This window comes from Aspergillus flavus, chromosome 2, assembly GCF_009017415.1.
Source record: "Aspergillus flavus chromosome 2, complete sequence".
Taxonomy (NCBI): domain Eukaryota; kingdom Fungi; phylum Ascomycota; class Eurotiomycetes; order Eurotiales; family Aspergillaceae; genus Aspergillus; species Aspergillus flavus.
In genome coordinates this window covers 5,819,433-5,834,838 of record NC_092409.1, presented here as the reverse complement: position 1 = coordinate 5,834,838, position 15,406 = coordinate 5,819,433, and the positions used below count along the sequence as shown (strand labels likewise).

Here is a 15,406-nt window from a genome sequence, read left to right as displayed (position 1 = left end):
GTGGAAAGTATGCAAGCACGCCTAACACAAAGTGTCCGTTGAACAATTGGTAAGTTATACCTTGCTCTATCCGATGACGTCAAGGGAGAAGAACTAAGGATCAGTGGACAGCTGCTCAGAATTTGGTTTCTGTGGCACCACGTCTGAGTTTTGCACAGCAGAATGCCAAAGCAATGCGTCCTCCACCCGTCAGTTCCCTCGAGCCACAATGGCGGGGATCCTTTTGCCAAAGGTATCATGCTATAAGAGAATGCACGTTTGAAAGTGCTTTGGGATAGGTAGCTGACTTCTCATGATTGCAGTAATCGGGTACTATGAGGGATGGATGTCCGATTCCAAATGCCATCCAACCCTGCCCGGGGAACTCCCTTGTAAGTCTTATGCCTGCGGATATTATCCTTCGTTCATACCGGTTCTGGCAGTTGACTTGGTGCAGTGGGCATCCTAACTCATCTATATTTCGCCTTTGCCTATATTGATCCCAAGAGCTATACCATTACTACAATGAGCTCAGATATGTCAGAGGAACTGTTCACGCAGGTAGCCGCGGTCAAAGACTTGAAGCCATCACTCAAGATCTACGTTAGCGTGGGTGGTTGGACCTTCTCCGATAACGACACGGTAACTCAGCCGTTATTTGGCGAGATTGCGGCGGATGCAACGAAGCGTAGGACATTTGCAAATAATACGCTAAAGATTCTAAATACCTATGGATTTGATGGAATCGACATTGATTGGTGAGTAGTAGTTGCGAAGTCCATGAGAAACAGCAATCTAACTTGGGTATATAGGGAGTATCCTGGGGCGGGTGACCGACGTGGCAAGCCCAGAGATACAGATAACTATGTCAAATTGTTGGCCAAGTTAAGAAGCACATTCAATGCATCGGGCCGAAAGCTTGGCATAAGTTTTACAGCGCCTTCTTCGTACTGGTATCTGAAATGGTTCGACCTTCCAGGGTTGCTGAAGTACGCAGACTAGATGAACTTTGTCAGTCTCCCTGTCTAGCCCAAAAAGGAGACACAATGCTAAACAGACTGAGTAGATGACATATGACCTACATGGCGAGTGGGACAGACGAAATGCTATGTAAGTCACATCTTGCTCTTGATATCATTGGAATTGTTCTTAACATGGGGCCTATAGTGGAAGTATTGTTCAGGCCCACACCAACTTGACTAATATCAAGGAATCTACAGACCTTCACTGGCGCGTTGGAACCGATCCAAGTAAAGTCGTTATGGGCTTTGGGTTTTACGGTCGAACTTTTACGCTTGAGAACAGTGGCTATACAGCTCCGGACTGTCCCTTTACCACAGGAGATACCTCTGGACCTTGTACTCATACCAGTGGTTACCTAGCATACTACGAGATACAGGATCTGCTGGATAAAAATCCTCAGATTACTCCTGTTCATGACAAGGTGGCCGCATTTCTGCATTTCACATATGACAAGGACCAATGGATCTCATACGACGACAAAACAACATTTAAGCAAAAGCTTGACTGGGCTAGAAGCGTCGGCCTTGGTGGTTCCTTGATCTGGGCATCTGACCAAGGTTAATATATGCCCCATTGCTGTCAAGGCTAGAGGTTCTTGGAGTATTTGCAGCTCACTCGCTCGTTGAACAGATACATATGACTTTGCAGCCCATGCAGCTCTCCTCGGCAAGGCCAACGTCACCTCAGTGCAAGAGAAGGTGAAGGCGAGGTCTCTCTCCGTGACACAAGACGTACTAGCCCAAACCGTTGCAAGGTCTCTGAATGAAGGGTGATATCGAGGTTCCGAATGCGTCAATCTTGATATCGCTCAGGTCACCTGTGACAGAGGGTATACTTTAGTGGGATACGACAAAGATAAATGTCAAAAGTCCAAGGTATGCACTGTCGATCTTAAATTGAGACTGCGGTCGGTATATAACAGTATCAAACATTGACACATCTACCACCAGAAAAACTACGGTCAACCGATATGTTGTGACACAGATTCAGCTCCCTCTACCTGTCAGTGGCGCGGGGGTGGGAGAGATTGCAATGGTCAGTACACGGTAGTTCCCTATAGAACCGCAGCTAACTCTGCCTAAACAGGGCAATGCCATGCAGGAGAGATCAAGCTTTTTACATCCAGCACTGGTGGAGGTGACTACAATGGGTTCCAGGTCAGTCTGGCACAAAGAAATGCAAGCGTGGGACGAAAGCATTTGTTGCGAGGATAGCACTTTCGATAATCTTACCTTGGACTGCTATTGGACTGGTTGGTATGCTGGCTTTGATCGAATTCACCTCTATACGAGCACTACTGACTGGCCATTATAGCGATGGATCCTGCAAGGACGGCGAGGTGAGCGTGGCAGAAGCGTCTAACATGAACGGTATCATATACGGATTTTAAACCCGATGAACCTGATTCCAAGCTAACCTGCTCTAAAGCAAATGTACCGTTTTCCATCATACCATGCACTATTGCTGCAAGACAACCCTGTTCCACTGAAAGGTTGCCACTGGGCAGGGAAAGGCGACTGTGGAGATAATACATGCAGCTCCACTGAAGTCACCATCGCTACCGATAACCAAGGGGATTCGGTCACTGGTTGCAATTGTATGTACATCCAGTTAATATGGTTTATCATTGATTTGTTTACTGACAACAACGTTCAATTGTAGGGTGGAGAAAGAAGGCATTATGCTGCACGCCTCAAGGAACACTAGCATCATCCTGTGATGGTGTGGACCTGTGTAAGATCGACTCGGATTACTGTGACACCACCAACCTTGGTACAAACTACAAAAGGCGAGATCTAGAGGACCCATATGACAACGATGACTATGATACACATAGCATTGAGCGACGGGCACCCCCAGCATTTAAGGCATTCCAAATCAGGCAATGGAAAATAATGATTAGGGCGTTTCCCTGGCCTGCTAGTGGGGAGCTGTTCAAGGGCAATGCTGGTAAAGTGGTATTTAAGAAATCATTCATGTATGCCGCCCATTTGATGAGTTCTGGCACTTAGTTGAATACCCCCTTTACTAATGCACAGCATCGGCTAGGTTGGGAGCTTCTTCGTGTGCTAGAACAAGTGTTGAAGCAGTGGACCTCGACAAAGTGGCCAAGGGTGTGTTTTTTAATACAGAACATGTCGTAGAGGTGCGTGAAGGACCTTGAATAATGGCTCTTATACAGGCGAGATGGCAAGGCTAATATATCACAGAAAGCATACATCCAAATACTCCTAAGAAGTGCTGTCACTGGGGTGCTGCCCTCGGGCTCACTTATGAAAAGTGCGATTATAGATGGGGCAAGTTTTGTCTAATACTGGGATAAGCCTCTTTCAGCCCTGAGTCGTGCGCCATCAATTGCTGACGGAGACGCCCTAATTCCTAATGATCGTTTGTTCAGCGCTCTGGGCACAAGGAACAACCGTGGAACATTTCTTCTGACCGAGAAGTCCTTGAATATTGTAAAGGGCAAAATTTTCGACATTGAAGATAAGGACGATATTTTTAATGGCGTGATTCATAATCCGACAGATCCGAGAAAATTTGACAAAGCATTGGACCTAGTTGCTAAAAGCGGTACCAAGGAGGAAGAGCTTTTTGATTTCATTCGGAGGGTACGTAAGACTTTGAGCAAAGATCGAATGAGCAAATTCCTTTATTTCATATGTGACTGAGCATATGTATAGGCAATAGGGGTATGGAATTACCTTAACCACCCAGAATTGCTGAGCCGAGTTGACACCGTACGGGAAAAGTTGTTCGCTGAGGCAATAGTTCTGGCCCAGACGGTACCTGGTTTCAAGAGTCTACCTGCGATTCTCAAAGAAGTGGACGCGGACTGGTACAGAGTGGCAGCATCAGGAACGAGAGACTGGGTATCAGCTCAACTGATGTTGATATCATTGCGATACATGGGGTCTAGGGCTGCCAACGCTGAGGTTGTGCAAACAACTGCTCATCTTTTGAAGAACCAGCTCGATGATATTGTGGTCCCTGCGTTGAAGGCACTTAAAGATTGAGTGAAAAGTTGGAATTATTACCCTTCCCCTAGTATTAAACCTAGGCTCCGAGAGAATTTCACCTGCAGATCTTTCCTTTGGTCTTAGATACATGCGTTCCAATAATATGCAAGTGTTGAGTTGGATGTCGGTTGACAATATAGTTATGGGTGGTTTTTAAGCTTACTAGCTATCGGGTATTTACGGCCCAACTATTTAGTATTTGCAGCCCTAGTTGTAAAATGAACCATTGGATTTAGATGAATGGTGTTCTACCTCTATGAGGAACATAATTCTCGCATCCATATGTCAGACTTATAGAATCAAGTTGAATATATATCATCGTACAGATATTGGTCAGGTGACATAGCAGCCCCTGGTAGTTACGTTACGTACGTAGTTAACTGGCCTGACCTAGCCAAGGAGCATATAAAAGCAGGGTGGTTCCCACCCCAGGGGAATCTAACCAATTCCTCATCATCACTTTGTTTCCACCCCGTTGCTACCCCACCGTTCTTTCCCACTTGATTCACTATTTGTCTTCCAACATCATTTGGCATGCTGTCCTGCAGAGGGCTCGTCCGGCGACATATATTTCACACCTCTGGCTCTCACTCGAAGGCACTTGCCCTGATGGTAGTCTCAAATTCGGTTCAGCTTCCAGCAAGACGTGGTATTTGTCAACTGCAGAGCAATGACAACTTTCACAAAGTGCGCCTGCGATCCCCAGCTGAGATAAAGAGGGGATTGCAGATCTTGTTCTCCATTCTTAGAGAGCCGTCCCTCGCGGGACAGCTACGCGAACTCAAGCTAGATCGTACACCGCTCTTATCACATAGGGGTGACCCTTATGAGATCCGGCCAACACAGATCTTTCTGCTACCAGAAGACCTTCAGAGGCTCCAGCTCGCAGTCAGAAACGCAGGGTTCGAAGGGCAAGGAGAACATGAACGGGTAATTAATATGCTTCTGCAAAATGCTAGTAAGTACCGAAGGTACGCCAGTTACTCCTCGATAGAGCGTTGATCTTTCTAGGCGCTTACAGTACTTCAGTCCATTTGACAAATACCTATATTTTCAAGCGCAGGCCCTAGCTGTCATGCTTGTCTTCCTGTCACCTCAATTGGAATCCCTAGCCTTCTGCCCACTAGGGTTGCAACAACCCTCCGAGATCTATCTATTCGAAAACTTTCTCCGACGATCCATCAATGACAAGCGCGATGTGGCTGGCCTGAAAAATCTCCGCTCAGTGAGATTTCTCTCCGATATAGATAATACTGCGGATGATTGCACGCTCTACTGGGATTATGATGTTCACGACTGCCTTAACCTCATCCGGGAACTCCCCGCCATTGAATCCGCTCGTTTCGAGGCTATCCAGCCAAACCGCAATGTAGGAATGTGGCCTCCACCACGTTCAGCCAACTACACGGATATCATGCTCTACCATTGTATTATGCATTCGCCCGAGGAATTGGATATCATTATCCAGTCAGCCAAGCGACTAAGGAAGTTCGCATTTACGGTTGGTGGACGCTTCGAGCTGGACTATGATGTATCACCAGTCAGTGCAATACATCTCTTGAAGTCGTTGCTCACCCACCAGCACACGTTGGAAGAGCTGGATCTTGACATCCAGGCGCATGTGACCTTCCGTGAAATGTTCGATGAGGATCGCGGCGCGTCTTGGGGCGGCCTATATGAGGAGGTAGACGAAGGGCTCCAGGATTGGGTAGCTCAAAGGGAAAAAGTCCTTATTGTGGAATCATTGGCTCCGGAGTGTGCGCTGAGGAGCTTTCCTAATCTCAAGCATCTTAGTATCGGCACCCATGTTCTCTACTGCTACGCTCGCGGTTTTGGTGCCGGTCGTCTGAAGGAACCTTTCTCACTCGTTGACAACCTCCCCCCACATCTAGAATCGCTACGCATCTACGGCTATGGCTTGCCGGGTGAATACCCACACAAGTATAAGGAATCACTGGATCTAGATGTAGAGGCCCAGATAGCAAACTTGTTGGAGCAAAAGGATGCAAAATTACCGTCTTTGAAAGTTATTGAGGGTATCGATACACCTATACCTCATGGGCACACCGTGGAAGATTGTGACGACGAGCACCTGTTATGGCAGCGTGAGGACTACGATTGGGGAGCCGGTTTTGATAGCTAAGCATCATCATCTGGGATTACTTGGTCAATTGCTCATAAATCCCTTCCCCAGTCTGGGTTTTGGTACATAGCATGACACCTTGTAATCTGAGGTGGTGTTTTTAAAATATGTATACTCGCATCACCAATACTCTTTCTTTTTCATTGGTCGGGCTGCATAGCTTGTTCAGTTTCGATTTCTCTTCTCTTGTCTTCTCTTATTCTTTACTTTTCTATTCCTGCCCCCTATCTCTTTTATTTCCTTTCGTTTTTTCCGGGGATATTTGTACTTTAGTGCTAGTGAAACTGAAGAAGTAGGATGTGAATCTGTGGCCCCTAGTAAACTTAAGCTACTTATCTCTCTCTCTACTTAATTCATACTTAGTAACCAGCTTCTGTCACCCAGTCTGTGCTTAGTTCTGATAGTAGTAAAAGAGAATCTGAGTACCAGTCCCTTTTATACACACCATATCCTTCAAGGATATCAAATCACTACACTCACCGAGCACAGCCCTATTTATCGTCTCGAAACGCACCGCCTGTCATTTCCACCTGTTTTTCTACAATATCGTAGATTCCTGTTCTAGACCCCGCCGCTTTAGTGAGGGTACTACGGAGTACCGCGGACTAAATCTAGATTACGGACAAGACTTCGGATTTTCGGATTTCTTACCGGAATCCACTTCATTATATTCGGTTGACTGTCACGCATCTCTAGTTTTAAATTCTAGTATAGCCTCACAATATAACTTTTTATTGTATCTTCTGACTAAATAAATTAACCTTATAGTCTAATACTTATTATTAATCATTATATTAGTGGTAGTGGTAGTGGTAGATACGTAATAGTGGTGTAGATATCTATTATCTAGACGAGACTAGGCCCACATTAAAAAAAGTAAAGCACTCCGTACTATATGTAGGCTTAATTTTAAAAGTAGTACGGAGTAAATATTCTCGGGTTCGTACTTGTTGCTAGTCCGAATAAATATACTCCGTACTCCAGTCTACCATTATTAGCAGATAATCCAGTGGGGCTTAAAAATAGATTTAACTGGCTAATATAGAATGCGTTGACGTTAATAAAGTTGGTAATCTTTTAATTTGTCCGTGCGGAGTAAGGTAGATTTAGTCCGCCGTACTCCGTTTTATCCATGGAGATGTTATTTAAGATACCATCTCCCTTTCCCGGATTAGCAACCTTCTCGGCAATTTTGCAAAGATCCCAAAATCGAATTAGATACGCTTCTGGAGACTATTTGGCAGCTATCTCTCTCCATACCGCTTGGATAAATGGCATCAAAGTAAGTCTTATTGTTCGAAGCACCAACCTACCCAAGAAGAGGTAGAACCAGAAGAGCGACAATATCAAATGAAGAACAAAAACATAAGGCCATTCACAGACACTAACTGAAATTTCCCAAAGCACGATTAACAACGACATCACTATCATACGGGGAACAGTAGACGCCATCCCAGCAGTCCTCCACCTTCTAGATACCGCCGTGCAATGGCTAGTATCGCACGACAGAACTGGGCAGTGGGGAACCGCACCGTTTTCAGAGAATCCACAACGCGCCGAGCAACTCCGAGAATTTGCAACAACCGGCCATGGTCTTTGGCTCGCTGTCAAGGTTGCGAATAATATGCGAATTGTACAGCCCCAAACTACGAATGGAGAAGCTCCGGGGGTCATCGTAGGTGCGCTTGCTGTTGGAGAGAAGATGCCCTACGTGGCACCTGTATCTGAGCCTGAGCTCTACGTGCGATTGCTAGTTTCGGATCGACAATATGCTGGCAATCAGATTGGTAAACGCCTTTTGGATCATGCGCGTGATCTTGCCAGCAAGGATGGAGTCTCGTTACTACGGGTAGATTGCTATGCTGGTGGCGATGGTAAATTGATCCGGTACTATGAGTCTCAGGGGTTTAAGAGGTTCGAAAGGTTGGATGTTAAAGGCGAATGGCCTTGTCAAGTGCTTGCTCAACGGTTAGATGAGATGAAAGGGGAAGAGAGATGTTGATTCTTTCTTTATCGGAGTATATTTCGTGGCTCCGAAATGGACTTTGACATCTTTCAGATACGGTAGCTTCACAGTGTAAGCACGCTATCTTACATTGGCTAGTGAAGTCTAAGGGGTACTTTGATATAAAGGGTAAAGGTAACTCTGATATAGAATTCATCAAATACACAGGAGGCGAGAGTATGTTTTGTAAGTAATCGAAGGATAGTATCATAATTGGGTATCTAAACTGTTGTAGTCAAGTATTTTGACAGTCATGGAGACCACCCCTCGGTCAACACGCACACCACCTTTGAAGTCTTATACAACATCGTTGAAGAACGAACTAAGTAGGAACAAATATGTAGCAAGACAAAGTAGAAATAAAATCATATCTCACAAATACAACTTTAAACGTGGAGATACTCGACAATTCGGAAGTAAAGTATGTAAGACTTCAGGCCATGTATGGCTTCTCCTCCGCGCTGAGGCGACTGGCCCGGCGTCCTGCATGCTGTGCGCGGTCAGCCTCCAGGGTCTGAGCAAATTTACTACTCGCCCGGATCTCTGGACCCTTCCAATAGAATATGTAGATGGGAATGGTCACGAGAATGGCCAGACAGGCAAGAATGGTACTCGCCCACTGCAGGTGGAACTTGCCACCGATGTTGCTGTACATTGGAGTCGCGTACATGGCCGACAGCCCTGCGAGAAGATCACGAGCAAAGCCGTTGCCTCCAGTGGCGGACGCAGAGTACGGTCCGTATGCGGCAACCATATAGTCGATGGTTGCCATGTAGATCCCGTAATTCGCAATGGCAATCAAGAAAACAAAAACAAGTGGCACGATCCAATGGGTGTAGTCCGGACCCATTGATGTCCAGGCAAACCCAAACAGCCCAATCGTCTCCAGGGGTGCAATGAAGAGAAGGAGTAGCAGGCGACGTTCAGGCAACCGAGCTGTATTTCCATCACTCTTTCTAATTTGGCGCTGGCGCCAAATATCGGGGAGAAAGATACCATATGCGACGACATAGCCTACGACGATGGAAATGAAGCAGAGCCCAATCTGGAGAGGATTGAATCCCCATTGTTTGAACACGAGGTTGAAAGACTCAATGCAGGTGAAAATCAGAGCATCGGAAAATCCAGACAGTAGAGAAAGGAAGAGCACGATAGGTTCCCTCAGGAACATCTCAAAGGGTCGGCACCACACACGTAAAACATCTTTAGCTTCAAATCGGGGCTTCTTCAGCTCGTTCGGTCCATAAATATTCGGATCCTCGCCCGTCTTGCGACGGCGCTTCGCCTCCCGGTCGATCAGAATCGTTGCGCGAGTCTCAGAGACAAAAAAGAAGTGAACTAATTGCGTAACTCCGCCAAAGATAAGCTGAATCCAGAAGTTCCACTCCCATTTCAGCCATTGCTGGATCATTCCACCAAAGATAGGGCCGATCGTGGTACCACCGACAGAAGACAATACCACATAGGCAACGGCAAAACCTTGGTCATCAGGTTCCCACATGTCTGCAGTCATACCCAGGGTGACTGAACCGCCCGCTGAGCTCAAGCCACCAAGGAAGCGGCAGACAATAATGGTGCCGAAGTTGGGTGCCAGGGCACAGGGGATCTGCCAAATGTTGACCAAGAACAGACTGAGCTGCATGATAGGCCATCGACCGAGCTCTTCACTCCAGGGTGCCCACAGCTCACATCCAAAAGCATAGGCCACCAAGAAGATCATCTGGCCTACTCGAGCAGCTTGCTCACTGACATGAAAATGTTCCGACAGGGGCGTGACCGCATTGGGATACACACTGCTGTTGAAGTTCATTGACATTTGTACAGTGAAGATGACCGTAAGTATAGCCCACTTCTTATACCATGGAAAGCTAAATCCCAGTTTATCGTAGCAGTCGTCCTCGGTCAGTTCCCTCTTCCCATCCCCACTAAGCTTTCCATGGTCTTCACTACTGTTGTCTGACTGAGAGACATGTTCCGCATGGAAAGGCGCAGGAGGTTGTCGAGACGGACTTGGGCCTGTGCCCTCCAAAGCTAACCCATCTTTCTTATCCGAGTACTTTTCAGAACTTGGACCAAAATCCTTCTTTGAAAAGTCATTAGAGGACATGACTAGGGGGTGGGCGTCTTCAAGATTAAATATATGCCACAAATCAGGTATGTGGGTGTGGTGGGGAGAGATACCTTAGAGAAAGGTTCGCGAATATAGTAAAAGAGAAAGGCAGGACGGCTGATGTATTGCCATTGATTCTGTAAATAAAAGAGAGAGATAACTCCAGGAACAAGGAAGTTACCAGACCTTTATATCAATGGCTGGCGAGTAATCCCGAATGAGTGGAATGATACGATGCATTGGGAAAACATATTCCTCAACGTCATGGCACAATCCTCCGATAATCTCAGCGGCTACTCCATCGGGCATCCCCACACATACCCCCTACGATCGGTTGGATCCATCTGGCAGAGAACCACAATCTCCTCATACTCCACCACATCCACCCTTCGGTCCCTTGCAATTCGTGCATGAGCAATTTACTAGACAACGTGCAGCCTTTCCATACCACGGCAATCCCATGTGTTCTGTAAGGCTAAAATCCTCCCTACATTGCTGGAAACATAGCATGGAAAGGCCGGCATTTGCCACCATGGGGATAACATCATGTCCAGACAAGACAGTCAATACACACGCCCATTGATTCGCTTTCGCGCCAAATGGCGGCTCAGCGCTTAACGGAACTTCCTAAAGCAGAATTCCGTGCGATTACAGAGCACTGAGCCACGACTGATGATTGGGCTACTGAACTGACCGCCTTAGGTTATGACGCAAGCACGAGGGCAAAGCCTGTTTGCATCTTTCGATCGCCTGCATGCAATTAATTCCATTCATCTTCTCACCCAAGCTGAAGGTCTCCCCGGGCGTTCCGACATGCTCAGGCAGAAGAATATTCGATGAATGCTTCCATGACATCACCTGGTCGTCCAATGCAAAATGTTTGACCGATATCTCCATGCGAAGAGAACAGTACCTCGAATTATGTACAGCTTGTACATAGAAGGCATAGGACAACGCACGACACAAATCTCATGGTTGAAATTGCTTAGATCTTTGTTTACAACGCCAGCCCCTTGCTTGCTACGGTAACTTCTTGGGTCTGGTCACAAGCTTGTCTTGTCTTGAGACTATTTGTTTATTTTCGTATTCCAAAAACCAATGTATTCATATGATGACTCTTCCGGTCCGAAGGTGGTATCGTCCCATGCGACTCGACATGCACTTCGGGTACTACATGAACTCCTCTTCTCCGTCTGGAGACTCCAGAAACGTGGGGACAGTGCCGAGAAAACCTATGCAACTGGACCCATCGCCGAGCCGAAGTTACTCGGACCGGCAAGATAAGTTCCGTGTAACTATTATGCCGGTTGCGGTAGTCATGTAATATTCAGTTTATGCTACAGGTCAGCATATAGATTGTTACTTATGTTTAGGGGTGCGATATTGTGTACCGTACACAGTCTGAGGCATGTGTTCAATACTGCCTGTCGGCACAGAGCAGTGCAAAGGTGAATCATGGAGACAAGTCATGGCAAGTCGTGATAGCCGGTTCCACAAGTCCAACCAGTTAAAGGGAGGTCCGAATAAGAGACACAGCAGACCCACACGCCGATACATCCCCACCCGACCCGGATCATGTCTTTCGGGGAAGAGGTTATACTTTCCGTCATACTGTGGCTCGAGAGGCAGATAACAACCAGGCTAGTATAGAAGTGCATTATGAGGCGGCAAGGGCATCGGTAAAGAACATAAGATGAGGCAGTGTTCCGAGCCGGTGTATCGGCTGTTAAGGCGAAAGAGACCAGTCACCGAGTGTTGCCTGATGGCAATCATTACACTAATGTTCCTTGTGCGCTCAGAGCATGCTGCTAATTGGACCGATACCAATAGAAGATCATAGTGGAGAATGAACCATCCATCATTCATCTGACCGAGCGGCTATTTCGCTTTTCCGAGCCAATTGAATACTCTAAGGGCTGGCCACTATTTGTGAGCAAGTCGTTCGGAAGAGTCAGTAAGGGAACCCACCATTGCCGATACTACCCAATGATAACTACATATTCACCCGTGGCCAATAATATGTTCTTCACTGGACCACTGATCGTCCCAACTCCCAACGCCCGAGGAGAAGAAGACCATGTGCAATGCGATAGAATGCTATGGGAAGTCCCTTGTTTGAAACACTTAACCCTCATGCCAGCCATGGCATGAGGATGTGCTACTCTGATGTGACTGTTGATTTGGAAGCAAGGCGCCTCGGTTGGAATGTTACATTTCCCGGCAACACCGGGTACCCGAAGTAACCTTGTTGTGGCCATTGATAAGGTCGGCATTTCGAGCACTACAGATGTCTACACAATTGATAAGACATATTGCGTGCCGACCTTTTACTTAGCCATCTGACTGGAATGCCAAGATCCAGCTGGCCTACAGTTGTTTAGCTTGTATCCTATCTTTCTCTAATGGTCATTTCCACATCCGGAATTCCAGGTGTTTCATTCCCTCAAGCCACAACAGACACAGCCAACTCGAAGGTAAATAGTGAACAATCTTCTATTGCCTATATGATTCCTACTGGAGGCGCCGCTCCTCGTCAGCCACATACTTCAGTGAGGGCGCAGTACTTCGTCCATTGCATGGGCCTGGATCTTAAAAACCCCTGCATACTGTACTTTTCGTTATCGGCTGTTGAATGAGCAGATGCTTACCCACTCTTGGGCTTTCTTTCTATCCTTGCGGAGTGCTCATATACACATTAATTGTTAATAATCTCTTTGGTAAGGTAATGTTGTGAGAATGGTTTCGGCCGAGATCGCTTTCCGTCTGGGAACCATGTATCCCTAGTTAGGGATGGGATTAATTGCAATAGACAATCATGGACGAATTTGGTTATCCGGTCTAAAACATTCTCTTAGTTCATTAAACTTCTAATGAAACCCTTGTGGATCACAACCATAGATCGACGCGGGAGATGTGCTCTAGAGCACGGTAAACCTAAAGCTTATATAGTATGCCCGTCATTTAATGCTCATGCACCGCACATTCGTCGTTGAGCTCTTTACGTTCGATATTCTTCGAGGCCCTTGTATTCGATGGTTTTCGTGTCTAATGTATCAATATTCTGTTTATATGTTTTACTTTTGTTTATATCTCTTTCCCCTTTTTCTAATGCCCCCTTTTTTTTTCCTTGCCTTCCCTTCTACCTAACTAATTAGTTTATCTTGAAAATAGCCCTATTTACTATGACTCTAAAATTTCCACTTTCAGTTCATACTTGGCATCCGATGCACAGCTGCCTAATCCACGCCTGACATCTTTGTGAAGCCATTGAACCATCTGAAAAGAAGTTTCGTTGGCACTATCCATCGAAAACTGCAGACTTCAAGCCAATAGATTCAAGACCTTTCACTGACTCTTGCCAGCTAAAGCCTTCAATTGTCTCCTTTCTCACAGTATAGATAGATTTATGTGATGAACTTCATTGCAAAGGACTCTACGAGATATCACCAGAAAACCAATCAATTGTAACAATTGTGTTTACTACGATAATTTGAGCCCTCACAGTCAACTATCGAAAGAGGATATTTTAGTCGCTACTTTAAATATACTGCGGGATTCAACTTTTAAGGCTTCAAATTACTGTTAGCAAGCTCTCCAGACTCCAAGGCAATCATACAAACTGGGGTAAATAAAGCCCTTATTGCACATCATATTAATAACGAAGTAACGAATATAACTGCCTATCCTAATCATTCAAATCACACCCAAACTGCACCAGATCCGAAACCTAATATGCGAGGTTCACATTCAAAGAAGCCAGAACACCATTAAAGTAATCCCTTGCGTCTCATTACTCTGAGTACACACAAACTACATCTGACAACTCAAAGTACTAGTACCCAACCCCAAGAAAGCTACCTGTGCATATTATTACATTAATGAAGTAGCTCGTTCCATTGCCTATAAGCAGTGGCTGGCTAACAAATATGCAAGCCATGAGCCAGCTTATACATCACTAGCTCCAAGCACGAGCAACCTCGATCCACCTAATACGAGATCTCAAACTCCACAGGACATACTAGGATTGTCCGCAAGTCTGCCCAATTTACTGACCATCAAAGCTTACATCCGAGCTACTAATACATTTCTTTGACAAATATATTGCAATTGAGATTCCTACTTAGGTTACTCTTACCACCATAACACCATATACCCAATCTCTCATGAATGAATACTCCATACATGCATAAACAAATTTTCATACTTGATCGTGACTCGTCAATTCCAATCCAACTCGCATAAACACCAAGAACATAAAAGAATACACCGCTCACTCATAACATCATGTCAAACACACTTGTTAAACCCAATATCACGGCCCCAAACCCATTCCCATCATCGCTCAAGAATCAAGCCCCAACACTGGAACTCGAACTAGCCTCAGATCCTACACTCCCCCGCCCAGAACTCCTCCCACCAGAAGAAGTCTTCCTCTTCCTCACTAAATCCCTCCTCTTATACGCTCGTCTCAAGAAGCTATCGTCCAGTACCCTAGGCTGACCATACCCGATACCACCCATCACCGTACCCCCAGGAACGACATATACATTTCTATACACAGACTGATAACTATAACTATAGTTGTGGGTATAGTTGTGGGTATAGGTATAGTTATAGTGCTGTCTATAGTCGCATTCGACTTTGCATTCAAACCCTCCACCCCCAGTCCCAGAAACAGAAGCCAATACCCCCGGAATAGAACTGTATGGTACACGTGACCGGAGAGCAGATAACAGGACAGCGTGTTCCAGGCGTCGTTTGTGGAGTTTTGCGGCTTCGAGGGCTGTTTTGTGGGTTTCTGGTTCTGGTTCCAGGAGTAGTATTGGTTGTTTGTTTGGTTGGGGGGTTGGTGTTGTATATTGTTGTTTTGGGGGTGTTTGAGGGTTCATTTTTGTGGTATTTTTGTTGGTGTGTATGGTTCTTTGGATCTTGAGATATTGATGTATAGATATTTGGTGGGGGTAAAGACAGGGATTAGGGGATTGGGTTGCATTTATATGTGTTTCTTTGTGGGGGGTTACATTTATATTTTGTCTTCCTTCTTTTCTTTTTCAATGATAATGTGTGTCAGAACAATATTGTGTTGTGTTAGAATAATATAGAGTAAATGAACACCTCATTGGTTG

General features: G+C 45.7%; 7 protein-coding genes across 7 annotated transcripts; 4 read left to right on the top strand and 3 right to left on the bottom strand.

Annotated features, from left to right (window-relative positions):
* Positions 1-8: 8 nt before the first annotated feature.
* On the top strand, positions 9-1,136 carry F9C07_1352570 (glycoside hydrolase superfamily). Its single transcript, XM_071508007.1, has 5 exons — positions 9-49; positions 112-232; positions 303-371; positions 437-737; positions 792-1,136. Exons 2-5 carry the CDS (start codon positions 163-165, stop codon positions 979-981), a joined length of 630 nt encoding a protein of 209 aa, XP_071364087.1. The 5' UTR covers positions 9-49; positions 112-162; the 3' UTR covers positions 982-1,136.
* A 104-nt stretch (positions 1,137-1,240) lies between these two features.
* F9C07_2253448 (uncharacterized protein) lies at positions 1,241-4,378 on the top strand (the record flags this gene model as incomplete). Its single annotated transcript, XM_071510092.1, has 12 exons — positions 1,241-1,559; positions 1,633-1,771; positions 1,829-1,877; positions 1,953-2,037; positions 2,089-2,163; positions 2,199-2,258; positions 2,317-2,341; positions 2,840-2,980; positions 3,052-3,148; positions 3,213-3,282; positions 3,337-3,614; positions 3,687-4,378. 12 exons carry the CDS (start codon positions 1,241-1,243, stop codon positions 4,017-4,019), a joined length of 1,671 nt encoding a protein of 556 aa, XP_071364086.1. The 3' UTR covers positions 4,020-4,378.
* A 1-nt stretch (position 4,379) lies between these two features.
* On the top strand, positions 4,380-6,545 carry F9C07_2239210 (uncharacterized protein). The gene is made up of 2 exons (XM_041285039.2): positions 4,380-4,993; positions 5,052-6,545. Exons 1-2 carry the CDS (start codon positions 4,557-4,559, stop codon positions 6,163-6,165), a joined length of 1,551 nt encoding a protein of 516 aa, XP_041143690.1. The 5' UTR covers positions 4,380-4,556; the 3' UTR covers positions 6,166-6,545.
* Positions 6,546-7,270: 725 nt separating this feature from the next.
* Positions 7,271-8,347, top strand: F9C07_2278349 (uncharacterized protein). The gene is made up of 2 exons (XM_071510288.1): positions 7,271-7,447; positions 7,570-8,347. Exons 1-2 carry the CDS (start codon positions 7,437-7,439, stop codon positions 8,165-8,167), a joined length of 609 nt encoding a protein of 202 aa, XP_071364085.1. The 5' UTR covers positions 7,271-7,436; the 3' UTR covers positions 8,168-8,347.
* Positions 8,348-11,000, bottom strand: F9C07_2278348 (major facilitator superfamily domain-containing protein). Its single transcript, XM_041285033.2, has one exon. The coding sequence runs from the start codon at positions 10,275-10,277 to the stop codon at positions 8,604-8,606; it is 1,674 nt and encodes a 557-aa protein (XP_041143688.1). The 5' UTR covers positions 10,278-11,000; the 3' UTR covers positions 8,348-8,603.
* A 1,791-nt stretch (positions 11,001-12,791) lies between these two features.
* F9C07_1858 (uncharacterized protein) lies at positions 12,792-13,556 on the bottom strand (the record flags this gene model as incomplete). Its single annotated transcript, XM_071508454.1, has 3 exons — positions 12,792-12,868; positions 13,283-13,302; positions 13,495-13,556. 3 exons carry the CDS (start codon positions 13,554-13,556, stop codon positions 12,792-12,794), a joined length of 159 nt encoding a protein of 52 aa, XP_071364084.1.
* A 1,073-nt stretch (positions 13,557-14,629) lies between these two features.
* On the bottom strand, positions 14,630-15,169 carry F9C07_2100787 (uncharacterized protein; the record flags this gene model as incomplete). The annotated part of the gene is made up of 1 exon (XM_071508919.1): positions 14,630-15,169. The coding sequence occupies one exon, from the start codon at positions 15,167-15,169 to the stop codon at positions 14,630-14,632; it is 540 nt and encodes a 179-aa protein (XP_071364083.1).
* Positions 15,170-15,406: the final 237 nt, after the last annotated feature.

What these genes read in the sequence shown, in the direction of transcription:
- F9C07_1352570 (XM_071508007.1), top strand. Translation starts at nt 163, where the DNA reads ATGCCAAAGCAATGCGTCCTCCACCCGTCAGTTCCCTCGAGCCACAAT. An exon ending in CGGGGATCCTTTTGCCAAAG is followed by an intron (nt 233 to 302) that starts GTATCATGCTAT and finishes TCATGATTGCAG; the next exon opens with TAATCGGGTACTATGAGGGA. An exon ending in CCTGCCCGGGGAACTCCCTT is followed by an intron (nt 372 to 436) that starts GTAAGTCTTATG and finishes GACTTGGTGCAG; the next exon opens with TGGGCATCCTAACTCATCTA.
- F9C07_2239210 (XM_041285039.2), top strand. Translation starts at nt 4,557, where the DNA reads ATGCTGTCCTGCAGAGGGCTCGTCCGGCGACATATATTTCACACCTCT. An exon ending in AATGCTAGTAAGTACCGAAG is followed by an intron (nt 4,994 to 5,051) that starts GTACGCCAGTTA and finishes ACAGTACTTCAG; the next exon opens with TCCATTTGACAAATACCTAT.
- F9C07_2278348 (XM_041285033.2), bottom strand. Translation starts at nt 10,277, where the DNA reads ATGTCCTCTAATGACTTTTCAAAGAAGGATTTTGGTCCAAGTTCTGAA.